This window comes from Oryctolagus cuniculus, chromosome 12 (assembly GCF_964237555.1).
Source record: "Oryctolagus cuniculus chromosome 12, mOryCun1.1, whole genome shotgun sequence".
Classification (NCBI taxonomy): Eukaryota; Metazoa; Chordata; class Mammalia; order Lagomorpha; family Leporidae; genus Oryctolagus; species Oryctolagus cuniculus.
Window position 1 is genome coordinate 24,306,146 of NC_091443.1, and position 20,462 is coordinate 24,326,607.

The 20,462-nt window shown below is 45.0% G+C and overlaps 1 protein-coding gene across 7 annotated transcripts in view; it reads right to left on the reverse strand.

The window, feature by feature from the left end:
* Positions 1-711: 711 nt before the first annotated feature.
* Positions 712-20,462, reverse strand: part of GNG2 (G protein subunit gamma 2) — a 171,189-nt gene continuing 151,438 nt past the window's right edge. For all 7 annotated transcript variants that reach the window (XR_011380722.1, XM_070053666.1, XM_017348297.3 and 4 more), the window contains one exon: positions 712-3,904. Coding sequence is in view for 6 of the 7 variants with exons in the window: in XM_070053666.1 (XP_069909767.1) it covers positions 3,776-3,904 (129 nt within the window). In the remaining variant the exon portion in view is untranslated. The remainder of the gene's footprint in view (positions 3,905-20,462) is intronic.

The window sequence follows — 20,462 nt, forward strand, 5'->3', positions numbered from 1 at the left end:
CGCCAGCACGGGTAGGATCTGTCGTGCCTTCCCCCGGGGCACTTCTGCAATTGTCATGAGGACTTAAATTAGTGCTCCTCAGCCTACAGCAAGCGCAAGATGGCGCGTTCTTGGGAGTCACTGCCAGAGATTCTGAGTGGGTGCAGGGTGCAGGGCCCAGCATCTGCCCGTTGCGGGTGCCAGCGCCCCCGATTCCAAAGCAGGCAGGCGGCCGGCGGACCACAGCCCGGGCGGCCGTGAAGCCGGCGCAGCGCCACCCAGTGGCTCCTTCGGCTGCGGGGCGAAGACGGCAAGATGGCGGCTGGTGGGGCCCAAGTCCCGCGAGACGCGGAGTTTCCTTCCTCCCTCCCAGGGTTTGCTCCTCCCTGGCACAGTCTGGGCACTCAAAGGGCTCCCTTGACAGGCGCGATCCCTGAGGAGCTGCTGAATCTAGAGCGCCCGGGGTTTCCCTTCTCTTGTACTTCTTTTCAGTCATGGCCGACTTACGGGGAATGACTCTCAGTCCATTTCTTTTTCAAGAAGAAAAAAACCAAAAACCCCACCCTGGGGCGCACCCGCAGCAAGTTTACCTGTAAACTGAGCTGTGTCCCTGGTCAGGCCTGCCAGGAACCCTTCTGCCCTTCTCCGTCCCCCGCGGGTGCACCTGAGAGGTTAACCACGGGTCGAGGGGCCAGGTGGGCCGCCGGCCCTGGCAATGAAGTGGACTCGGGATGAAAGGAATCGGAAAATTCCATTTATTAAAACAAATACATTGTCCATATGGGATGAAAATGTGCACATCACATTCAGGTTTTCCTGTTTGACCATTTCTGTATTTCTCTCTTGGAAAGACACACTCCATAGGTTTTATAGAGGAAAAAGGTGAACAGTTGTTGGGTTAGGAAACAGTAATGCGAATGTAACAATTCATCATTGCCAGGAGCAGCTAGAAGCAAATATTAAGAAAGAAAGTATAAAAAAATCCCTTAAGACGGCATGCTTGGTTTTCTCAAAATTCCTTATGTAGGTATGAGTGTATGGAGAAATGGTTTTGACTGTTTAATTTTTCTTTGGTAGACATTCTCTTTCAAATAGTATTAGTAAGAATCAGAGTGCTTATTTGCATCTTCTGATTTAAATGAACAAGTATTTGGTTTCAAATTTTAAAAAAAGAAGAGCAAATTTTAATATTGAGGATGATGCAACTTTTTTCTTTATAGTGTTTGCTTCTAAATATGAAGCTCATTGTTATTATTTATTAACTAATTTCATGGCAGATTTTCACTATCATCCAATATATAAATAGAAATTAGAGCCTTACATATTTAAGCTGAAGTTTTCTATTAGTCACCCCTTAAGATACACTTATGCTGGTGAAAGGACGATTGAGTTGCTAAGGGAATTAAGTTTTTTAGAGGCACCGGTAATCAAAAGACTTTTTTCCCCTTAATAAATACAAATACTATTAAGCCAAAACTCATATAAAGATTCTGTGGATATATTCCTATACTGTAAGACGTGAAATTATGAAAAAGGCAAAAATCTCTTCCTTAAACTGAATCTCAGATGGGCTGGGTGTTTTCTGTCTTCTCTCTCCTTTCTACACACACAGTACGGAAATTGCTCAGCATTTAATCACCAGGCCCCGATTCTGATTCTTCCTAAACATTTGAACGCCATTTTAATTGCTCCAAAGACCTACATTTACATGGAAAGATAAATAGTCCTTGTGGAAAAAAAGAGGTGGATCGTGAAACTCTGCTGGTCCTTAATCACTTTCCAGAGTGCTTTATTCATAGCTGTTTTTGTGGGACCCTGTATTCATTTATGTTTTAATTCATTAAAAAAAAATTGTAACACAGCTTGTGCTGCTTCCACAAGACTACGCTCACTGTACAACACTGTGGTTTCATAACTACGGCACCAGCATCCCCCTGACTGTAGCAGAACCCCAGGACTGGATCAGGAGAACAGAAACATTTGGTGACAGAAGTGCATCTGTACGTCCCACAGATGTTTCAATGTCCTCCTCTGCCGCAGCCCGGCCACAAGCGTGGACTGGGTGCATTCCTTCACCAGCAGAGGAGCCACGGGAGGGCAATACTGACCAAGTCTCCCTTGGCATAGTAAGCTGTTCTCTCGTCCTCCGTCTTCGTGTTAGTAAGAATAATGAAAAAGCAACACAACAGGAGGAAGAGAATGGCAAAGGAAGAGAATAAAGCAAACTGGGAGCTAACAACAGGTAACAGAGGCCAAAAAGATGGGATAAAGGTTCTTCCTGATGGAGGCTACGGCTTCGTGAAAAATCCCAAGCTCGGGTTTTGGGACGACAGCTCTAGCTACGGGGGAGCTGTAAAATAAAGACTGAGAGATTCTAACAAACAAGGCCGACGCCAAAAAACAAAAACAAAGAAGAGATTCTTCAGAAAAATTAGGTAGGAATGAAAAATGAAAATCACCTCCATGGAAAAAGAGAGGCGGAACCCGTTCTGGTGTAGCTGGCAGCAAGGGCTGCACCTGCTACCCGGGGTTGGGCCATCTGGCATCCATCTCGCTGGTGTGCGGACAGCTGGGTTCTGAGCATGGGACGCCTGCTCTGCAGCTGTGGGTTAATTTGCTCTGCCGCTTGCACAAAGGTGGGCCACAGGTCTTTGCGACCAAGCACGCAGAAGCCATTCTTTCCATCTAGAATGCCCATGATTCAGCGCGAGAGGCTGCTTCTACTCCATGGCAGAAGCACTTCCCAGCCCACGGCGAACCCTTGACTCTCCTGCTCGGGGGTGGGGTGGGGTGGGGTGGGGGGTGGTACCTGTGCTGCCCTGGGATCTCGGATAAGCCAACATGCTTTGGATCGTGGAAAACAGAGTCAAGAGGTGGCCACCCTGGTGTTAACGTGGAGGTATTTGACGCTTGCCTAAGGCTCAGAAGTCATCTCCATTTTCCAAAGAGTGAGGTTGGTTTCCTCCCCAGTGTCTTTTTCTCTCTTATGTCTTTTCCCAGCTTTACAGCAAAACAACAAAACTTCTGAATGGATGTAACATAGGGAACATTTTCATGCAGTATTTACTCAAAAAATTGTCACAAATATATGAAAGCACCAGTCACAACACATGAGTTACTTTTACTTGCAGAATCAAAGTTATCATGGACAAATCGTAGGGATAGTGAATAGGAGAACACAGACAGCCGGCGTTTGTTGTTGTGTGGCTCCCACGGCCACGAGGAACACCACGGGGGACTTCCTCAACATCCTGGGCACTCACCCTGGGAGCTCAGCCTTCCAGACCAGTCCAGCCTTCGCCACACTACTCTAACAGGGAGGGGAGTGGGAGGTCGGGGAGGCGGGAAGAAAGCAAAGAAAGGCACAAAGACGAACATCCGTGCCATCCAACCCATCTGCAGCTCCTCCACTGGCAGAGCGGCTCCTAGAGACGAAACTCACTGCGAGACGCTCAGTACAGCTGTCGGTTTCAGGTTTTTATTTTCATTTTTAAATACGAAGCAGAAACAAAAGGTTTGGGGAGGGGAGAGCAGAAAAGAAGTGACACCAAGTGTGCTTTTCTACGTTCCCCTCCGCCAGGCAGAGCTGCAGAATCGGGTCTCTTAACTCAGGGTGTGGGTTGGCGTTCATTCTCCTACAGGGGACCTGTTCTTAGTACATGCACAGCCTGGACTCGCCAGGAAGCTTCTCCCTCTCCGTCAAATGCCGTGGACGGGAAAGGCGCCCACTTTGCGCTACAAACTCTAATATCAGTGTCCCAGGAGCCCCGAGGCTCTTTCGCCTCCTCGGGAAGAGTTAAAGGATGGCGCAGAAAAACTTCTTCTCCCGAAACGGGTTTTCTGATGCCGGCACGGGAGTCAGCAGGGGGTCTTCCTTGGCGTGGGCTTCGCAGTAGGCCATCAAGTCTGCAGCCGCCTTGGAGACCTGCCAAGGAAGACAAAAACAGTTGGGCTGCGGATGCGGTGTTGCCTCAGCGACAGTCTGCTCCTGGCACTCCGGGCCGCGCTTTGGGGTCCAAGGGCCTGCGGTCAGGTGCTTTCTGCACCACTGGCCTGACCGTGAAGCAAGAGGCTCAACCCCCACAAGCCTCTGCTTCCTCAGCTCCAAGAAGGGAGGCTGCTGACAACCTCCAGGGCTGGTTCCCAGCCAGTCCGGGACCAGGGCAAGGCGAGGGAGGCTCGTAGGGCACCAGAGGAGGGACGGACTCATGGAAGGGTCACCAGGTGGCAGCCCTGTGCTGGACAGCCCCAGCCGTGGGTGCCCTGGACGCCTGAAGCCAGGCGGCTTTCCCTCTTTCTGCATCACATCAGCAGGTGTAGGTGTGTGTGGGCACTTAAAAAAAAAAAAGATGGCACAAAGATAGAATTCAAAGGAGTTTATTTTGGTGCAACAAAGTCTCAAAACACATGCATGGTTTCTTTTTCATTATATGCATTTTTTTTTATGAACTCTTGGAGATCCCTCATGGATGTGGATTTCAAATTTATTTTTGCACAGAAATGAATTTCTCTTAATTCAACTTTCCATAAACTTTGGACGTACTTTCTTCGGTGTGTGTATATAAATCTTTATCACTTTTTGCTTGCCATACTTTTATGTATATTACATATTACAGTATTACCTATCAGACTTCGGTCAAGCACCGTACGTCCTCTGGGGCTGTTTCGGGGGGAGGCAGTTGCTGATGTTGGCAGGAGCTGATGCCCCGAGCCCTTCTGAAACGCCTTGCTAAGGGTTGCCAAACAGACTGCCTTTGACCAAGTTTAATAGCGGCAAAGGATGACTTGGGGGAGGGGCATGGAGTTAATTTTGGGAAATAAACAGCAGGTCATTTACAAACACATCTGGGAACTAGAATAAGGATCAACGCCACTTGGAGCAAAGAACCATCCAGGCCAACAGCTGATTTCTTATGTGACATAAGACTCGCTCTGAAGATCATACCATGAGATTCCCCCACCCCTCTCCACCCCGTCCCCCCCTACCCTGAGAAAGCAACATCCCCACACCATGAAAGCCGCTCAAAGCCACTACTCAAAGGCTATGCTTTCCTGAGAGCGGCGTGGTGGGGTGGATATTACTACCGCTAATAGAATTCCCCTGCCCTTCCCTCCAGCTGGGGACATACCCACGCAATGACGTCAAACTTGGCGGCAGGACATGTGACTCGCGCTGGCCATTGAGATGGGAGCAGGATTCATACAAATTGCTTCCGGGGTGGGGGGTAAGCTTCGAAAGCCAACGCGTGAGTCCACCACGCCCTTTTCCTGTGCCACTGTCAACTGAAATAAGCGAGGGGGAGTCCCTGGACAAGTCAGAGGTGGCACACTGGCCACAGGCTTGATTCGTTTCTTGCCTGGCTTTAAGACTTAGTTTTAAGGTTGGCCGTGAGATTTAGTGTGAGAGTGTGTGTGTGTGTGTGTGTGTACTGTGAGTCTCTCAGAGTAGGGGAGGGGCCCTTGTGTTCCTCTCCCACAGGGAATCTCTCCTGATCTGGGCAAGGATGGGTGTGTATTGGGGGAGCCCACTCTGGCTGATACGAAGAGGGACGCGTTTTGGGATGCCTGTTTTCCTCTGGCTGCCTTAAATCCCAGAGGGCTGTAACAACAGAAATGTCTTCTGAGAGCCTGGACTTTTGAAAACCAGGCAGCCTCCCTCCTGGAGGCTCAGAGGGAGAATCCGTCCACGCTTCTCTCCCAGAGCATGATGGTTGCTAGTAATTCTTGCTCTTTTTTGGGTAGATTTTTAAAAATATTTATTTGAAAGGCAGAATGATGGAAAGAGAGGGAGCCACACAAACACAGAGACAGAGGTCTTCCATCCACTGGGTCTCCCCTCCAATGGCCACAACAGCTAGGTCTGGGTCAGGGCCAAAGCCATAAGCCAGGAACTCCAGCTGAGTCTGCTACATGGACAGCAGAGGCCTCTGGACTTGGATCATCCTCGGCCACTTTCCCAGGCACACCGGCCAAAGGAAGCTGGATGAGGAGCCGAGCAGCCAGGACTCCTTCGGGCACGCCGGTACAGGATGCCAGCCTAGCCCCCTGTGCCACAGGCAAGCCTCTGCTGGTGATTCTTGGTGTGCCCTGGCTTCTAGATGACATCACTGTGCTTGCTCCCTTCAGCTTCACACAGCCGCCCCTCCCGTGGGTCCCTGTCTTTCTGTGGCTTTTCCCAGTGTGTCCAAATTCCCCATCTCACCAGTCACTGGATGAGGACCTGTGCACACCTGGTGGCACGACATTCTCTGACTCCGGGTGGGCATGGATTTTAGGGGCCACTGTTCAATCCAGTCCATTACATCTGTGTGAAAATCAATCTCACTCTTTTATATATATGACAGTGCTTATGAAAATACTTTTATTGGCTCCCTTTTTATTCTAGTCACCAAGGCAAATTTTTTCTTTTGATCTTCACAATAGTTCTGAGGTAGGAATCATTATCTGCCTCTTATGGATGAATATTCAAAGCTCAGCAGATTACTTGAATTGTTCAATGTCCTACAGCCAAGTGCATGGCAGAAAAGGACCTTGAACCCTGATGTTTGGCCATGAAGCCACAGACATCTATGGATGAACTATTCAAATCAGGAGCTAGTTCCAAAAAAGAAATAGAAAATTCTTTATGGATCTTTATAAATGCTACCAATGATAAAATAAAAGAGCCTGTTCTTGTCTCAGCTCCCCTAAAGGAAAGCAAAGGACAGACTTTCAACCTGTATTGTGCCCACTTTTTTTGTGTGTGTGCCTTTCACTCATCTGAGCAACAGTCATCATTATAGCTCACAGGAGCTGAGCTTTTAAGTGGCAGAGACTGTAAAATAAGCATAACTGAAATGCGCTTGTTAAGAAAAACCCACCCCCATCCATTCCTGCTCATTCGAAATGCTCAAACACAAATAGACGGCATGGATTTGCAAAACGCCTTCTACGACACAGAAAGTACGATTTTGGAAGAAACTGTGAGTTGCTCATTTCTTACACGTGATTTCCGTCTCCGAATACATTATGTGCGTATCTCCTTTCCTTAACCAGATCGCAGTCTCCTGGGCAATGGTCCACAAAGGTGTCCGCATCCTAGCAGTAATTACAAATCATTGCTAATATTGGTCAGCTCCTGCTGGCAGAACTGTGCTAACCCCTTCACGTACAGTATTGTGTTTAATCTAGACGACATTGGGGTTACAAGATTTTACCATCCTCATTCTAAACAGGTGCAGTTGAAGCTTCAGCGGATGAGTGAGTGTTGGCTCCAGGCCTCACAGCTTACAAAGCAGTAGAGTTGTGAGTGTTGGTTCCTGCTGATTATTCCTCCTTTGGGACCCATGGCTGTCACCCTGGTCCCTTACCTGACCAGGAGTCACAGCAAGAAGCTGCCTCATAGACTTTCTCTGCTGCCTCCTCCAGTTAACATTTGCACACAGTTCTTTTTCATCCCTTGGCCTGGTTCTTCCATGAAGACTTCTCTAATAATTGTAGAAAATCTCTGCCTTTTCTATCTTCCTGCAAAAATGCCTCAAATTCAGCCCCCTGACCACTGTCTCTATTGAAGCTACCCTGTTTAGCCTCCACCTTCTCACTCTATGCTAAATAACCACTTATAAAGTGTGATTAATGGGGTCCCCCAAGCATCTCATGGACTGGGTTTAGGGGTTGTCTGCAAACTTCAGAGACAAAAAAAATTACTGTCATCTGCATTTTCACTGACGTCAAATGGAAATTTATCATTCCCTTTCATTATAAATACAGCAAACATCCTGCAGAAACTTTAGCGGTGTGTGTAATATAATCACCAACAGGTATTTTCACTCTCATCACTGTGACTGCAGACATGCCAACACTGCATTTATGTTCATCCACTTTCTGATTGCACACTTGCTATGGATCTCATATAATCAGCTAATACAGGGGAACATATGGATTTATATATTTTATAAATATATTGATATTTAAAATATATTTAATATTTTATGAAAATATTATAGTGAAGTATATTTCAATATGGTCATTTCTTCTGCAATTAAAAATTTGTTTATTACTTGAAAAGCATGGTGACACAGAAAAGAAGAGATAGAGACACACAGAGAGAGAGAGAGAGAGATTCCATCCACTGGTTTACTTCCCCAAATGCCTGGAACAGCCAGAGTTGAGCCAGGTCAAAAAGAGGAGCCAGGAACTCCCTCTGGGTCTTCCACATGGGTGAGAGGGGTTCAAGTACTTAGGCTATCAACTGCTGCCTATCCAAGTATATTAGCAGGGAGTTCAATTGGAAATGGAGCAGCTAGGACTTGAACCAGCACTCTGATAGGGGATTTGGGTGAGACAAGCAGCAGACCTGCTGTGCCACAACTCTCACTCCTCTGCAATTTAAATACATTCTGAGAAGGACATGGTAGGGTTCACCCCATAGCCAGGTGGGCCGATGGCATAAAAAAGCTGAAGGGTATTAGTTCTAAATGACTTCTTGCTGGCATGACTGTGCCATGAGTAGTATCCTCCAAACTGTTGCTAGAAAAATATTTTTAAAGCATAAATTATTCTTCCAATGCTAAACAATAAAAATAAAGCTGGAGGCATAATACCAGACTTCAAGCATATTACAGAACAGTTATGAGCAAAACAGCCTGCTACTGGCACAAGAATTGAAATGTGGACCAATGGAACATATTAGAGACCCCAGAAATTAATCCAAGCATCTACAACCAAAATTTTTGACAAGCTAAAATCACTCCCTGGAAAAAAAGACAGCATCTTCAATTAATGGTGTTGGGAAAATTGGGTCTTTTAATGCAGAAGTATGAAATAAGACTCTTACCTTACACACTATACAAAAATCAACTCACAATGGATCAAGGATCTAAAACTAAGACTTGAAACTGGGGCCAGCACTATGGTGCAGTGGGTTAACGCTCTGGCCTGAAGCACCGGCATCCCATATGGGCACTGGTTCGAGACCTGGCTGCTCCACTTCTGATCCAGCTCTCTGCCTGGGAAACCAATAGAAGATGGCCCAAGTCTTGGGCCCCTGCACCCATGTGGGAGACCTGGAAAAAACTCTTGGCTCCTGGCTTTGGATTGGTGCAGCTCTGGCTGTTGCAGCAATTGGAGAGTGAATCATCAGATGGAAGACCTCTCTCTCTCTGCCTCTCATCTCTCTGTGTAACTTTGACTTTCAAATAAATAAATCAATCTTAAAAAAAAAAAATATGGGATGCTGGAAGCTTAATTCACCCCGCCACAACCCAGCCCCTTATTTAACAACAACAACAAAAAAAAAGACTTGAAACTATCAAATTACTAAAGGAAAATGGGATAAACACTGACATAGGCAAAGACTTCTTGGATGAGACCTCAGAAGCACAGACAATGAAGGTAAAAATAGGCAAATGGGATTATATCAAGCCAAGAAGCTTCTGCACAGCAAAGGAAACACTCAACAAAGAGACAACTGACAGAATGGAAGAATATATTTGCAAACTTTACATCTGATAAAGGATTAATATCCAAGATATGTAAGAAATTCAGCAACAAAACAAACAATGCAGTTTAAGAAACAGGCTAGGGATATGAACAAGCAGCTTTCAAATGATGAAATCCAAATGGCCAACAGACACATGAAAAGATGCTCAGGATCAGTAGCCATCAGGGAAATGCAAATAAAAACCATAATGAGGTTTTACCTCACTCAAGTTAGAATGGCCATCATCCAAAAATCAAAAAATAAAAAATTCTGGCAAAGATATGTGGGGAAAAGGTACCCTAATACACTGTTGGTAGAAATGCAAACTAGTACAACCATTATGGGAGATAGTATGGAGGTTCTTCAAAAATCTGAAACTAGATCTACCATATGACCCAGCCATTTCACTCCTGGAAATTTACCCAAAGAAAATGAAATCAACATTTTAAAGAGTTATTTGTATGCCCATATTTATAGCAGCTAAACTCAAAATAGCTAAGATATGGAATCAACTCATGTGTCCACCAACTGATGACTGGATAAAGAAATTATGATGCAAATACACGATGGAATACTACTCAGCTGTAAAAAAGAATGAAATACTGTCTTTCACAACAAAAGGGATGTAATTGGAGACCATCATGCTTAGTGAAATAAGCCAGTCCCCAAAAGAGAAATATCATACATTTTCCTTGATTTGTGGTTAACTAATACAGAGTATAAAAAAAGTAACATGTATGAGTGAACTTGACAGTTTAAGATTTGATTATTGTTCATAGCCCTCACCTATTCTTTTGAGGAACAGTGGTTTTTCTATTTACTACTTGTTGAATTCTTTGTTTAGTGGAGGGTTAAGCTTGCGATTATCAAGTAAACTGCAAGTCTATCATTGTCTTAAGGGGAAAATCTTCAGTCTTTTCATGCTAAGTATTTTACTAGCTTTAGGTTTTCTGTAGAGGACCATTATCAAGTTAAGAAGGTGACCTTCTTGAGTTAAAGTGCTGGGAGTTTTTTATCATGAATTGATGTTAACTTCTGTTAAATGCTGCTTCTGCTTCTATTGATTTTTCTCCTTTATTTTGTTAATAAAGAGAGTAATATGAATGGCTCTTCAGATGTTAAACCAACTTTGCATTTCTAAAATAAAGTCTGCATGTCAAGATGAAAAAAATGTATGTCACTGCAAAAACTAAAAGAAAAATAAGAAAGGAAGTAGGAGGGAGGGTGGGAGCGAGCAAGGGAGGGAGGCTAGGGTGGGAAGTATCATTTTGCTCTTAAAACTGTATGTATGAAATACATAAAATTCATTCCTTTTATAAAAATAAAAAAATTAAAAAAAGAAATCACACACAAAAATTGGCTCATATCACTCCCCTATTTAAAATCCTCAGTAGCTTCTCCCTGCACTTTGTGGAGTGGTGAAGGAGCTTGGGAGTCCTGCAGGTTGAGGGTCTTCCTGCCTCTCTGACTGCATGCTGACAGTCTGTCCTCCCCACACAGGTCACCCTTCATTTTGGAAAGTTCTGAGATCACTGCCCCCTTGGAGCTTCAAGGCAGTGCCCCCTGGGCAGGCTGGCTCTTGCTCTTCTTTCTGGAGTCAGCAGGAACGTGGAACGCGGGCTCCCGGTGACCTCTGCTGAACACCTCCCACCAGGGCTGCTCCTTCATGGAGGAACCCCCTCGCAGTTCCATTGCTGTTGGATGTCTGTCTTTCCTTTCAGGTGGTACGCTGCACATGGACAGGTGTGCTCCCTGCTGCACGACCAATGCCTGCCACAGGGCAGACACTCCGACAGCTGCTGAAGCTGTGCTCACACAGCATCTTACAGCAGAAACGTCCATTCAGCTAAGATGTGCTGCACACCTGCTAGGCCAGGCACAGTTCTGGGTGCTTGCAACAACTGGGCAACAACAGGCAGAAAGACGCCTGTCCTTGGAGAGTAGATAGCACTCTTCCAATTCTGCCTATGCTAGAGGAGCAAGGGCCAATTAAGCCCTCCTGCCTCAACTTAAAACCAGGTGGGATAGATGCAGAAATGGTTTTTAAGTGTTGGACAGAAGCAGCACAGGCCCGTGATCCCTGAAAGAGAGCTAAGATAAAACCCAGAATGGGGTCGGCATTGTGGTGTAGCGGGCTAAGCCTCCGCCTGTGGCGCCAGCATCCCATATGGGTGCCAGTTCATGTCCTGGCTGCTCCTCTTCTGATCCAGCTCTCTGCTGTGGCCTGGGAAAGCAGTGGAAGATGGGCCAAGTGCTTGGGCCCCTGCACTCATGTGGGAGACCCAGAAGAAGTTCCTGGCTTCTGGCTTCAGATTGACCCAGCTCCAGCCATTGCAGCCATCTGGAGAATGAACCAGTGGATGGAAGACTTTTCTCTCTGTCTCTCTGCCTCTCTATCTGTAATTTTACCACTCAAATAAATAAATAAAATCTTAAAAAAAAAAAAAAACAGAATGGCCCCCAGCTTACTGCCAGCTATGGCACAGGGAAGAACTTCTAAACACAGTTTAGCAGTTGCCCTGAGTTAAGGACAGAACAATGGAAGAAAGAGCTACATTGGGAGGAAGGGAGTCAGACAGACAGACAGACACACACACAGAATGACTGATCCTCTTGAGGTTTTACTTGAATACTGGCCTGCACGTGTATAGGAGAAAGCCATGTGAAGCTTTGCAGAGAATATGACGTGACTTGGAGCTTGCCCAGGGCCACAGCAGTTTGTGTCTTCACCAGGCAGAGCAGAAAGTCCTAATACCTGGGACACTGGGTGGAGTCCTCAGAAAGTTACCCCAATCCCCTTTAAAGTTTTAAGTTAAAAGCTGTCAAGGACCCATCTATTGAAGTTTAATAGTAAGCCTTGGACAGATGAAAATGTTTCCAAGTAACTTAATAACAACTCAAAGCAAAAACCCCCACATATTTAAAGTTACATAAGAAACCCAGTATGCCAGAAGATAACATTCACAATGCCTAGAATCCAATTTTTTAAAATTGCCAGGCAAGCAAATAACCAGGAAAAACATTTCTACCATAATGAAGAAAGAAATCAACCCAAGGAAAAGACCTAGGATGGGCAGAAATGACCACATCAGTAGCTGAGGCTGCGGCTGAAATAGCTATTGTGAATATGAGGGGACTCTGGAGTCATGGAAAAATGGAGCTGAATGATGTTTCTTTTCATGCAAAACCTGTTTATAGCCATGCATAGAGTTTTTTTTTAAATAATAAGCATTTCCCATGAACTTTTTGAAGACCCCTTGTACTGTTTATAGGATCAAGAAAGTACAGAAAATCAGAGCATGACTAAAAGGAGGCCAGAAGCTATGAAAAGGGTCTGCTCACCAAGTGCATAGATGTGCAAAGCATCGATGGGGGAGGGGAGGCCATGGAATGGGAGTGTAGTTCCCACAGGGGAGTCATCAAGCAGGGATGAGCAGCCTGGTATCTCATTGTCAGGAGAGGAGGTAATGACGTGGAAAGTAGAAAACTGCAATGAAACCTGTGGGGTGGGATAGGAACCAGTGGGGCTGGTGTGAACGCATGGTTGCATAGATTCACTAACATAAATGTAAAGCATGTGAGTGTAGGTACCTAGTCTCCAGCTCTGTCCATGGAGAGGCCTGGGAGTAGTAATACTTTGGCCACAAGCACACCCAGCATCCAGATCTTGGTTTCTAAATACCACTGTCAATGGAACCAGTGCTTTCTGTAGAAAAGGATGATTCTAAAGCTGGGGTGAGGACAAGAGTGCCCTACACCATCTATTTTGTGACCCAAACTAAAAAGTTCCCAAGAAATGATGGAGGCATGTCAAAAGGACATAGTACTCAATTGTCAGTCTGTGCCAATTTGGAAATCAAAATAAATGATGATAGTAATAGGTTATAAATCATTGAAGAAGAAACCATGAGTCTATATCAACAGAATTAAATAAAAATCATAAAAAAGATAGTTATGTAATTGTAAGCTACTTCCTGTAAACTCCAAATTCTTATTAGCTACAGAGGAAAAAAGAATAGATTTGCATGGAGAAACCTGGAAGACACCACATTAGTCAAGGAAAGTTAATGTCACCACCAACAAACAACAATTGAAATCGCGTCCCACAGATAGAACACAATGAAATAAATACTCCATCAGCTTCATGACATTAACGCCAGTGCTTTATTGCCCAAATTTGATCATAGAGAAACACTAAACCCAAACTGAGTGACATTTTACAAAATAAATGGCCAATAATCCCAAACATTTCACAGTTGGGTCATGAAAGTCAGGGAAGTCAAAGGAACTGTTCCGTTCAGGGCGAATAAATACAACCCGTGATTCTGAACTGGGTCCTCATACTCAGTGGGACACTGTGAGGATGGTTTGCAATACTCACACGGGGTCCCAGGATCAGAGGGGGTAATGTGTTAGTATTAGCTTCCTGATTCTCATGTGATCATGTAGAAGAATTTTGTACTTGTAGGAAGCACACACTAAACTGCTCAAAGGTGATAGAACATCTTTTGCAACTTATTCTCACATTGTTCAGGGGGAAACAGAGTTGTTTTCCCTGTACCTACAATTCTTCTGTATTTTCAATTATTCTCAGAATACCAATAACTTTCCAAAAGAAAAAGAAAAATGAGAGATGATGAATGCAGATAACTTTTTCAAGAGGATTAAAGGGATGGCAAGGAAAACCTAATTTTACTTACAATGGAAAAATAACAGTATTTGTACACTAATGAAAATGATCAAGTGGAGAACCCCAAACTGATGATACAGGATAAACAGGGGCTGGGAGATAAGCGGCTGGAGTGGTGTTCTTGCTTAGGGAGACGGGTTCTGATGCCCAAGTGAAGGAGGTCTTTTGAGAACAGTGTGGATCCTCACAGCTTGGTAACTGCTGAAATGCAGCTCTCCAGCCACCTCGCCAAATAGATTGTGGCTGTAAACCAAGGAAGAAGGGGAGGACGGTTCTAGAGAGCTCCAATAAATGCCACCAGAATCTGATTTTAGGCTTAAAAAAAAAAAAAGAGCATATTCTATGCAGATATCTTGACAGCTCCAAGAAGCAGCAGCTGTCAATCAGGATAAAAACCAGAGCTCCGCATTTAAAGAGAATGTAGGGATACATTTCTGTCTCCATTGCACCTGAAGTTGAGATCCATCTTTAAAACTGGTGTCACCAAATGCCTGTAAGCCATCGCAAAGATATGAGCACTGACAGGCTGTCACTGCCTATGCACGTGGGGAGTTGACTGTGCATTAAGGGTATCAACCATAAAATCACTCCTTGTTGGGTTGACTGCATCAACAGTGTCATCCAGGGTTGACTTGATTTCAATTTGTTGCTTAAAAGGGCTTCAAACAATACACTGGATGGAACTTGAAATGGGAAAGGTATGTAGGAAAACCAATCAGCCTGCTTTCTCCCAATCTAAACTCACACCACTGTCAATAGATTCCTTCTGACACCGCCAAGCAACTCTCTGACATCACCTAAGTGTCCCACAATTCAACTCCATTCTTTTTTTTTTTTTTTTTTTTGACAGGCAGAGTGGACAGTGAGAGAGAGAGACAGAGAGAAAGGTCTTCCTTTGCTGTTGGTTCACCCTCCAATGGCCGCCGCGGCCGGCGTGCTGCGGCTGGCGCACCGCGCTGATCCGATGGCAGGAGCCAGGTACTTATCCTGGTCTCCCATGGGGTGCAGGGCCCAAGCACTTGGGCCATCCTCCACTGCACTCCCTGGCCACAGCAGAGAGCTGGCCTGGAAGAGGGGCAACCGGGACAGAATGTGGTGCCCCGACCGGGACTAGAACCCGGTGTGCCAGCACCGCAAGGCAGAGGATTAGCCTAGCGAGCCGCAGCGCCGGCCTCAACTTAATTCTGACACCATCTACCTGGAGGTTGTGTCAGATCTCACAGGTTAAGGGCTCAGTCCCATAAGACTGCCTCCTACCCCTCATTTCAGACACCAAGTGCAAACAGCAGGCAGCCAGGCTGCCTACAGATTTTGCATGACTTGGCTGCGAATCAGAGGTTCCTATGACCTCTTCCTCAAACTAAAATGGCTCCCAGAACCCAGGAAAACAGTTTACTTACTATTGCCAATTTTTTACATAGGATATTTTAAATATATAAAGGAACAATCAGATGAAGAGATTTATAGGGTGAGGTTTGGGAAGGGCTGTACACACAGGAGCTTCTGTCCTTTCAGAGCCAGAGGGCATGAACTTCCTGGCAGGTGGGTGTGGTCACCAACAGAGCTCTCTGAACTCTGTACTTGTGGGAGTTTTATGTAGGATTCATCGTGTAGACACAAAAAAAAATGTTAGTCTCATTTCTAGCCCCACCTTGGAGAACAAGGGGTGCATGATTCCAAGCCTCAAAGCATGGTTGGTTTTACAGGTGACTAACTCCCACCTAGGAGCTCACCAAGAGTTGCCTTATTACACATGGGTGTGGAACACTTTTCCTGCCAAGGGCCATTTGGATATTTATAACATCATTCATGGGCCATACAAAATGATCAACCTAAAAATAAGCCTGCACTAGACTTACTGAATTTTGAGTCCCACCTATAGTTGCATTGGCAGGGCCAGACCAAATGATTTATGGGCCATATATAGCACACATGCTGGGTGTTCCTCACCCATGACTAGAACAAAAGATGTTCTAATTACCAGGAAATTGTGTAGATATTAGGATCTCTGTCAGGAACTTGGATCAAAGGCCAAATATTAGAACAAAAAATTCTTCTAGCACCCCTATCTGCAATGGTGTTATGAGCTATGTTAGGATCCAGGTGCAAAGACCAAATACACTTTTTATTATTTCATAGCAGGTTACTGTGAACATTCTAGATAGCTTGTCACAGGCCTGGCAGGCTCAGAAAAGATGAAAAAGAAATTGCCAAATATCTGGGAAGAGATCTTAGACTTGTCAAACTGGTCTGACATTTGTCTTACTCAGGTCAAAAGCTGCTATGTTTTAAAAAAGGCTTTATTTTCTTTGAATCACTAATACTTAATTCAAATAAAGAATATTAACACATCTAGGTTGAGAAGTAGTACATGAACAAGGAACCTCAGTATTATTTGCCAGGTCTTGGCATTAAAGTTGATGAAGGGGAAGTGCTTTAGAGAACAAGATCACTAGTGCAGGAAATGGGAAGTAGTAAGTGACTATGATGGTTGCCTCACCACAGTGTCCTACATGGCCACCCCAGCCTGCATCACCACGACATTCCACATCACCACAATGCCCTGCATCGCCATGGTGTCTGTCTCCATCACCATGATGTCCGTCTGCTGTCTGTCACCATCACCATGGTGTCTCCATCACCACAGTGACTGTCTCATCACCATGGAGTCTGCATCACCAGCACCATCACCACGGTGACTGTCTCCATCATTATGGGGTCTATATCACCATCACCATCTCTATGGTGTCTGCCTGTATCACTATGTCTGCCTGTGTTTGACTGCATCAGTACTGTAACTGTCTCCATTAGTAATGTATCTGTCACCATCACTATGGCATCTGCATCACCACAGTGTGTATCTCTATCACCATGGAGTCTGCATCACTACCACCATCACGGCAGTGACTGTCTCCATCACCATGGAGTCTGTATCACCATGGCGACTGTCTCCATCATTATGGGGTCTGCATCACCAACACCATCACCATGGTGTCTGCCTGTATCACTATGATGTCTGCCTGTGTTCTGTCTGCATCAATACTGTAACTGTCTCCATTACCATCACCATGGCGTCTGTATAACCACAGTATCTGTCTCCATCACCGTGGAGTCTGTATCATCATCACCATCACCACAGTGACTGTCTCCAAGCACCCAGGATCAGACTTTGACTGACACTAGGAAAAAAATGAATTTTCAAAACAATAATCATCATGTTTATTAAATTAAACATTATGTTTAATTTATTCTACTTAATAAAAGAATTATGATACTACCACCATCCAAAAAATACTTCCATTTTTAAGGGGGGAGATTTGGCATTACAGTTAAGATACTGTTTGGGATGCCACATTCCACTTCAGAGTGCCTGGGTTCAAGTGTTTGCTCTACTCCCAATTCCAGATTCCTGTTCAAGTGAGGTGGTGGTCCTCCCACCCACCTGGGAGACCTGGATTCAGTTCATGGGTCTTGGCTTTGGCCTGGCCTGGCCCAGCTCTGGTTGTTGTGAGTATATGGGAGTGCTCTCTGTTTCTCTCCCCCTCTCTCTTACTCTCTTGTTGCCTTTCAAATAAATTAAATTAAAAGACATTTTAAGAAAAGGAAACTTCAAGTCAGAAAATGAAGCTAATCACAAATATTCATTTTACATGGATTGTAAATTACCATGGTTTTACAATACAAGTTGAGTATCTTTATCCAAAATGCTTGAGACCAGAGGTGTTTCAGAATTTTTCATATTTTGGATAATTCACATTGTATAATATACAATGAGATATCAGAAATTAATTTGTTTCATATGCACCTTGTACATATAGACTGAAGATAATTTTATATAATATCTGCAATGTGCCAGCATTTTCACTGTGACCTATCATCACATGAGGTCAGATATGGAATATTTAAAAAATTATATCAACTCCTTAAACGTGAAATTTTATGCTCAAATATTAATACATGCTTGACTTTAGTTTTTACTTTGCCTTCAGCATAATTAGTACTGGCCATTTTGAACACAGTCCTTTCTACATAAGTCCTTTTTTTTTTTTTTTTTTTTTGACAGGCAGAGTGGACAGGGAGAGAGACAGAGAGAAAGTCTTCCTTTGCTGTTGGTTCACCCTCCAATGGCCACCGCAGCCAGCGCGCTGCGGCCGGCGCACCGTGCTGATCCGAAGGCAGGAGCCAGGTGCTTCTCTGGTCTCCCATGGGGTGCAGGGCCCAAGCACTTGGGCCATCCTCCACTGCACTCCCTGGCCACAGCAGAGAGCTGGCCTGGAAGAGGGGCAACCGGGACAGAATGTGGTGCCCCGACCGGGACTAGAACCCGGTGTGCCGGCGCCACAAGGAGGAGGATTAGCCTAGTGAGCCGCGGCGCCGGCCCATAAGTCCTTTTATTTCTACTTAAGTCCTTTACTGATTTCACCATCCCTAGAAACACTCTCAGCTGGTCTGTAAGAAGGAATATAGTCCAATCTTCTCAGCAGAATTAAATATAAGCATTTCAGGGAAGAGTTGCTAATATATGCAATTCAAATCCTAGAAAAGTACTTAAAAGTCCCAGGGGCCGGTGTGTGGCACAGCTGGTAAAGTCGCCATCTGCAACACTGGCATCTTATATAAGTACCGGTGTGCGTCCTTGGCTGCTTTGCTTCCAATCCAGCTCCCTACTGATGGCCTGGGAAAGCAGTGGAAGACGGCCCAAGTCCTTGGGCCCCTGCACCCAGGTAGGAGACCCAGAAGAAGCTCCTGGCTTCTGGCTTTGGTCTGGCCCAGCCCCGGGCCATTGCAGCCATCTGGGGAGGGAACAAGTAGATGGAGGACCTCTCTCTCTCTCTCTCTCTCTCTCTCTCTGTAACTCTGACTTTCAAGCAAATAAATAAATATTTAAAAACAAACAAAAATATATCCTTTCTCTTGTGACACGTATGATGCTCTAACAAGTCCATTTCTCAGTACAACACTGCCTGAAGTTCAGTTCCAGGCTCTTATGAGTCATTCACAGAAAGGTGAGATAGGCTTTAGAAATGTCCATGTTTGGGTCACTAATTTACACCTGTCAGTTAGGAAAATCAGCCTGTTCTTTTTCATGTTAAACTGTTTTAAACAGGAAGCACACCATAAATACGAGCTCCTTAGGATCACACAATGACATGATGCAATGCAGTATGTTAATGCCACCCTTCTTTTTTATATTTTATTTGTATTCTCTCCTCAGTTTTTCTTGGCCAATTACATTTATGCTTAGAATCTGTAAATCCGTAAGTATAACTGAGAATGTCAAAGTGCATGTAGCTCTTGAAGGCTTGCGATATGACACCCTTGATACACAAACTTAAAAGTTAAATACTAAAATTAGTGTTAATTGATTGCCTTGCACCCCAGCATCATGACAGATGCAAAGAAGTAAATGTGCTCTTTGACTTTAAGAACAATGTAGCCCCCTGGAAAAACGTATTTGATGAAGGTAAAATTGCTGACTAAACGGGTAAGCAAATCTGGTCAGAATGGAGGGAGAGATTCGTGAACAAGTGGGTATTTGAGCTGGCCCCTAAAGGAGGAACAAGATGTGGCCAGGCAAAGAATAAGGAAAAGGCATTTCCAGTGAGGGACCCAGAACAACAGAACAGTGGGAATGGGCATGGCACATTTTTATAACAGTGAAGGCAACCTGCTGGAAAGGTGTACTGGGAATACTTGGAGAAGTGAGAAGTAGGCTTAAAATCTGAATGTAGGCTCAGATTCATGGAGCTTAAGAAACAGTCATTTCACCCATGCTCCTGTCCTGGCTTTCCTTTGCCCTTCCGTCTATTTTACTTAGCATATTGCTAACGGTGACTTCTGACAAACAGCATCTTTCCTGCTAACAGTGGCTCCCAGCCCCCCAGCTGTCTGCTCCCGTCCCATCCTCAAGTGCGTTACACACGCAGAGCCATCATTTCACAATGTGTGCAATTCTCAAGTCAGTTGAGTAAAGCTGGAGACACCTCCTTCTTGCTAGAACAGAGATGCCGCTCTCAGACTACGGAACTGAGGCCGAAGGGGGTCGTCTTACGTCTTAACCTGGCTCTTTCTTCGCGGAGTGGGAACTCGGAGGTGTGTCCCGGGGAACGTGGGTCTGCGAGATGGGCCTGGTGGCTGAGAAACTCATTCTTCGCAGGCAAAGAAAGGGGCAGTCACGGAGAGAGGAGCAGAACACGTGACAGAGCACTTGGCATTCTCAACGGCCCTCCACTTCTTGGATCTCTGCTCTTATATTCTGAATCTTTTATTACCATCAACCTCCCTCTTTCTGCTTAAGCTAACTGGGTGTAGGCTCCTGTTATTAGAAACCCA